Source organism: Telmatherina bonti (assembly GCF_933228915.1).
Source record: "Telmatherina bonti genome assembly, chromosome: 6".
Taxonomy (NCBI): domain Eukaryota; kingdom Metazoa; phylum Chordata; class Actinopteri; order Atheriniformes; family Telmatherinidae; genus Telmatherina; species Telmatherina bonti.
Genome location: NC_136624.1, coordinates 26410385 through 26417150, shown reverse-complemented (window position 1 = coordinate 26417150; position 6766 = coordinate 26410385). Strand labels below are relative to the sequence as shown.

Genomic DNA, 6766 nt, shown 5'->3' with positions numbered 1-6766 from the left:
GTGTCCAGAAAATACCGACCAATGAACACAATCTGAAATCTAGACAAAACACAAACTTAAAATGAGACATAATGTCCCATTTTCGCAAGCTGACACGATATATATATATATATATATATATATATATATATATATATAGTGGATTGTTTTGGTTTCATGTGGAGCGGCTCTCAACCTCACTCCACCCATTTCTTCCTCAGGGTGGGTTTCTTTTAAGATATGTGGCCCTTGATAACCCATGGAGTACATTATTATAGCGAAGACAACCTAAGAGTGCAGAGAATACACCAAACTTGATTGGAAAATTCATTATTTAATGCTTCGGATTCCCTCATCAACAGCAGGTGGAAAGCTGATAGGAGACACATCCCCTCTTTCAGCAACAGGACAATATTTCACACATGCCTTTTCTGTTTCTGTTCATCCGTGTTTCCAATTTCCTCGTTGAGAACAAACACTGAAGTAGCGGCGGAGCATTAGTGGCTCGTTTATTTCTTTAGCCGAGTGAACTAATGATGAGCGTTGATAACAAAACAAAAAGAACGAGTTAAATAGCTTCCACTTCCAAAGTACAGCAGCTGCAGCGTCATCTGAAGGCAAAGCTGGAAGGCAATACAGAGGGAGAAGGTTGAATTACTTTCCCTGCAAATCTGAATGTCTTACTGCGTATCACAGTTTTCAGATTGAGGACTAAAACAAAAAGTTGATAGTGACTTCTAACACAGCGCATGCTCAAGCCTCGAAGCAAAAAGATCTGCCTCTTTAAAAACCTTGAATTGTGTGGCATTACTTTTGACTAGATATTACATATTTCACATGACCAGGAGACCATTTCTAAACTTGTTGCACTCTCTCTCTTTTAAACATGGGTGAACATGAACCTCAAATAGACAACTTGGCAGGTCTTGTCACTTTCAATAGGAACCAGGCTGAATGGAGGTAAGGTTTCAGTGTAAACTCATGCTAGCTAACCAGCTGCTGGCTGCACCTTCATTATTAATGAGTACATGAGAGGTGAATTTATTTTTTCATGAAAGTGAAGAAAGCCAAGTATTTCCCAGAATATCGTGTGTTATATTCCCTTGTACTTGTGTGGGATTTATAAGCCACTTTGCTGGATTTGTTCTCTGACCTTGCTGCTAAATAAAATGCACAAGAATCAGTCAAAACAACCTTAAAAATAAAGCAAAGCACATTTCCCCTAAAACTGCTGTCATGTCTGACAGCAGAAAGTCTCAAAGACCCCACCCCCTGACCATTTAAATGGCTAAATGGGCAAAGCGGAGAAAAAAAAAGGAATAAAAAACAGTCACTTTTGATTTATTCTGTTTGTCACTTAAAATAGTACATTATCCATTAGTTGCTCTTTTTATGACAGAACCCTTTTGTGTCCCAAAGGTAGCGCAGCCCAAAAATCCATTTCACCTTTTAATGCCTTTTCCATTGTCTAAAAATCCCCAGTGCAACAAACACAATAGGTCTTTCTGCTAAATTCTCAATGGTGTAAAAGCACAATGGCACAAATTCCTCTTGCAATTATGTGCCAAAACATAATTAGTGTGGACTGAGCACAGTGAAAATAAGCCATGAAGCGCAATAACCTGCATCATTATCATAATAAAGAGAATTATCCGTTGCTAACAGTGACAGTTAATCGAGTTAGACCATTTCCTGGAAACTTTATTTCCAGGAGTGGCTGAAAAAATATTCTAAAGTGAAATAGATTGACCTTTGCAGAGTCTTACTAAGCAGTTTCACATTTGTTTGTCCTTGCATCAAACAAATCTAAACTTCTACTGGCGCCGACTTCACTTTATTATTCAAATGGATCTACTCACTGGTTGTAGAAAAAAAAAAGGCAGGATCGGGATTTAAGTGCAGCCTGTAAACTGTTGCCCCAACAGATACACTATATCTGTCATCCAGAGTCACAGCTGGTAAGAAAATGCAGACAAAGATGATGTCCAATTTCAGGCAGGCAACACAGAGGAAGACAGACAGTTGAATTCACTGAAACAAATTTTGGATAACTTTAAACACACAAACTCTTAAGACATCCAGAGAAGTGGATAAACTGTGTCTGAACTTCTTATGCACGAGTTACTGTAAGGATTAACAGTTTATATTCTACTTTATGTCAGGATCTCCATTTGACACTTCAAGTTTTCAAAAATTCCCTGTGCATCAGCGAGACATTTAGGTGGTGGAAAAATAAGCTGAGGGGCTACTTCTAACGCACACGGTCCAAAGATGACAACTGTGATCTACGCTTCAGCGGTGGTTGGAAGAACTCTCACAAACAGAGTTTTGGTGTTGAGCGTTTTCACTGATGAATCAGCTGGCAGCTCTGTAAAACATGAAAACAAACATTTACAGGCTGTTTACATTTTTGACCCAAATTCCAGCATCTTCTCATCTTACCCTGAGTAAGGTCCTGGTCCAGGTAGAGTTTGAGCCGTCTGCTGCGGAGGCCAAAAACCTTGGCGGTTTCAGAGACGAGGCCTGAGTAGTGCAGCGCATTCTGCCCCACTGGATTCACCAGCAGGAGGGTGCCCACCTCTCCAACTTGGCACTCTGGAGGAGAAAATAAGTGACAGAGACAGGTGTTGCTCCTTTAAACTAAACACAGTATATATTCTGGGAGAGTTATAGAACAAGCTTTAATTTAGTCATAATAAAAAAATGAGTGGAAGGAAAAGAAATGTGCATCAAGGCATCTGATCAGCTGGAAAATGAGGAAGAAGAGGAACGAGGGCAAAGAGATCGATTCTGAAAAACTAAAAGGATGGAGCTGGATTATAGCAAAAAACCTTCAGTAAAATGGGTAATTTTTGAGGTGGAAATGATGAAATATGGTTCCCTGACAGCAAATCATTGTACAAAATGACAGCTATTATAGATTTAACAACTTTGTGTAAAGTAGACAATGCTTTAATGTTTTTAGAAAACACATTCATGAACTATCGATCACAGTTAGACAGGAGCATTGATAACACACTGCCGTATCTACAATAAATACATAAAACTACAGCTGGCAGCTTAACATTTTTAGCTTCACTTTGTAAAACTACTACTTTGTAATTGAGTTTTATGTGGATTTGTTTTGTTTTTTTAAAGGCATAAAAAGTTCTTTCCCCCCCCCCCTTCTTTTGCACAAGCCAGCTGTCTAACCTTGCTCTTGGCAGCAGCTCTGCAATAACTGCACAGGGATGAAAGTATAGATCTTGTCAGCTAGTTCTCCCACAGAAGTCGAATAAGTCCATCAATCTTTAAAGCCACCCAGGGGTAAATCTGGTTTGCAGCTAAGTGACATAAGTCAAGGAAATAAAAATGTCACACCATTCTTTTGAAGTTAGGCTTCATCTAAAATATGAATGCGCAACTTTTAATAAGATATCATGGTAGCTTTTCTGTCATTTTCTTAGACAAAGAATCTATCTAAGGGTCTGAGCTGGGAAATCAAAAACTAAAAGTCAGGTCTTTTTGTGACGGTGATCCTGATTATAATAACATCTTTAAAAATAATCACACCAATTTGTTGATTATAATGACAGAACAAAATAATCTAAGCTTTATTCTCCAACAGCGTGACGGACTTGTATGCAATAAATTGTATCTATATATGTTTCTCACCAGCTGGTTGTGCATTACACAGTTGCAGGTTCACATAGGGACACAGCAGGGTGTCAGTGCTGGGGACAGGGCCCGGAGAGGAGGGGCCTGAAGCCACGGACAAGGTTTTACCGCTCAGAGCCTGAAGGTCAGCTTTGCTGGTCAACTCTGTTTAAAAGACACACAAGAACATTTTAAACAGAAAAGCCTCATGATTGATCTGAACTTGAAGAAAGGAAGAAAATAAAATATGAATAAACGACATAAACAGTAGTCTCCCATAAATGCCATTAAACTGGTTGGAACATTTTCATACTGACTAACAAATGCTTTAGCCACTGTTAGAATGGCTATGTTTCTGAATAGCAACTATGCTTTAGCCACCATTAATATTAGTATTAAGAGCGTAAACCTATGAACTAAAGAAGGTCTGAAACTCTCAGGCTGACATTGTAAAATAAGAAAGCCAGGTTGATTAGAAGGCTGCTTTACATCTCATACACACGTTTTCTTCAGAAATGGTTTGCAACAGCTGGGAACAGGCAGACTGCTCCAAATTTAACTGAGGAGGAAAGACACGGCCAGGTTGTTGGAGGAAAATCTATCACCGGTAAAAACAGGTTCCTGCTTGATCGAGTAAGACAGAAGTTGAGTCCATCCACAAAGGCAGAGAATGAAAAGAGAAAGTCTTGATAATGCTCTTACTTTGTAGGCAAATTAGGTGAAGTGAAGGAGTGACTTTTTTAGGGCGGCATCTTTGACCAATGGACAAGAATCTCAGTAAAACGTGGTCAAAGACTGACCACCAGCAAGTGATGGTCGGATGGAAGTCATGCCTCCTCACCAACAGTTTCGTCAGTCTTCTTTACTCACACAAATTAATATTCAAAATGACTATATCTCCATGAAATATGTCTTAAGTGTTAAGATATCACCCGTGTGTGGAAGAACAATGTGCCAAACTGACATGGACAAGCTTAATAGCAAATCAATAAGTCTGCGGTTATTTTAAGACGTTGATTAAACCTGTTTTTGCTGCAAGAAAATCACCTGAAAGCACTGCATAGTACCATATGTCAGACAGTGTTTGGATAAGTACACTGACAACATAGGTTTACTAGCCACACATCCCATCATGTGAGCATCATTAAATCATTACTATGAAACTGATTTAATGACTAAATATATAATTCTGTAAATCTTTTTCTTCACTTTCACTTGTCCATTTCATGGGTTTGTAGAAGGCTGTAGCATTGAATAAAATGTCAAATAATAAGCTATTAGGTTACTGTACACAAGACATGGCAGCAAAGAGCAAAACAACATAAAACAGTCACTCACATGAAAAGCAAAGGCAGATGACTGATTTATGCAACAAAACAGATGAAACAGCCGCGTGTATCGTTGTCAGAGGAGCTGAAAAAATGTCTCACCAGCACCACCATTGAAGAATCTGAGCTGGGTGTTACTGGTTCCAAAGATGCTGCGGCACACTGTCCTCAGTTTGTCCAAGCCGAGTATGTTATCCCCTTTAGGGTTCTCCAGCAGTACAACCCCCTCTGAAGGGAAACAAAAAGGTTCATTAGTGAGGTTTAACAGTTAAAGCAAAGTATTCAATATGCTCAATGAGCAAGCCCAGAAAACAAACATATGGTATGATGCAATAAGACAAGTTTCATGTATGTAAAATCATTTTTTTGCTTTGTCCAGCTGGAAAACTAGCAGAGTGATTGTTTTTTTTCTTTTGTTTGTTTTTGCTTTTTGTATGTATAACCTTGTTCCTTGCTGCCAACTTTGACCCTGAGGTTTACATATGTGCAAGCTGGTCCATTTAGTGGAGCTTGAGGGGCTGAAGATCCCTTTACTATAATCAGTTCCAAGTCTGAGCCCTTTAGCTGCAAGAACAACAAAAAGTAGAACAACAATAAGTAAACCACAGAAAGAAATTCTTAAATATGATGTTAAAATAACTCAAATTTGGTAACTTTTAAAATATAATACCAGGCTGTGTTAAATGTGAAAACTTTTACTTTTGTATGATATTAATACCATGGTGGGAGTTAATAAATGCACTTAATTCATACAAAAGCTACATTTGCGATATGACCATGACTGATAACATCATGTTTCATGAGTAACGCTGCCCATTAACCTGAACCACAATACAACACAGAAACACTGCCTGTCCTAAAGGCATCCATTCATACCTGAGTCTTTTCCTCTATGATGATGCTGGCAGTCTTTGGGGCAGGGAAGGGCAGAAGTGGAGCCTTGATGGTGGCCAGAATAAAGTCAGTGTGAGCCTGGATTACAGTAGCCAAGTACTCCATCTCTGGTTGGCAGTGGTAGTACACAGTGATCTCATCTGATGGCACCAAATGTCCCTAGATCAATAAAAGAGAAGGTTTGGTAAAGTGCCTTTTCAAAGCAAATCTGTAGCATTTTAGATGCCTGATGAGGACGCCTGACAGGAAAATTAAGATATTATACTATCACAGCAAGGAGATGCCAGGGATAACTTGCCACAATGGAGTAAATAAATAAACCTAAAGTACTTTTGCAAACATGAGTACAAAATAAATTGGTAAGGAAGCAAAATATCCCATTTTGCTTGGTTTTATTTACAGGTGGAAAACCTTAACCGAAAAGAAGCCAGACAAGGGCAACGAAGTGAAACGATAACCCCGCCACACCCACACACACACACACACACACACACACACACACAAAACCAAAGCAGCAACAAAAGAGAAAAAACCTTACAAACAAAAGAAAAGTTTGGGAGACAAACGAAGATGGAAGAGAACAAGGGGACATTTTTACTAGATAAAAGCTGTAAAGCCCATCTCATCTCTTTTGGCATCATTTGCAGCACACTTCCACTCACCCTGACACATTCAAACACATTGAATTCTTTCTAAATCAGCAGTACACGGCTCTGCTCACGTGTGCATGGATGTAGACACAGAGTGTAGTGCACACATATGAACAGAAGTACACCTTAACTGCAGTATGTGTGTCTCAACGGCAGAATAATAAAGTTACCTAGATACAAAGAAGCAGCCAATCAATGAAGGAAGGTTTATAGGCTTCCCCATGTCAAGGTACTGACCCTGATGGGGCTTGTACAGTGTGTGTGTGTGTGTGTGTGTGT

At 39.2% G+C, this 6766-nt stretch overlaps 1 protein-coding gene across 1 annotated transcript in view; it reads right to left on the bottom strand.

Moving 5' to 3' along the window:
- Positions 1–305: 305 nt before the first annotated feature.
- iars1 (isoleucyl-tRNA synthetase 1) overlaps positions 306–6766 on the bottom strand; it is a 57804-nt gene continuing 51343 nt past the window's right edge. The window contains exons 29-34 of the mRNA XM_079242508.1: positions 5820–5996; positions 5387–5507; positions 5046–5171; positions 3634–3780; positions 2422–2574; positions 306–2347 (exon numbers count right to left, since the gene is read on the bottom strand). Of these exons, the coding sequence (XP_079098634.1) occupies positions 2265–2347; positions 2422–2574; positions 3634–3780; positions 5046–5171; positions 5387–5507; positions 5820–5996 (807 nt within the window). The 3' untranslated portion in view covers positions 306–2264. The remainder of the gene's footprint in view (positions 2348–2421; positions 2575–3633; positions 3781–5045; positions 5172–5386; positions 5508–5819; positions 5997–6766) is intronic.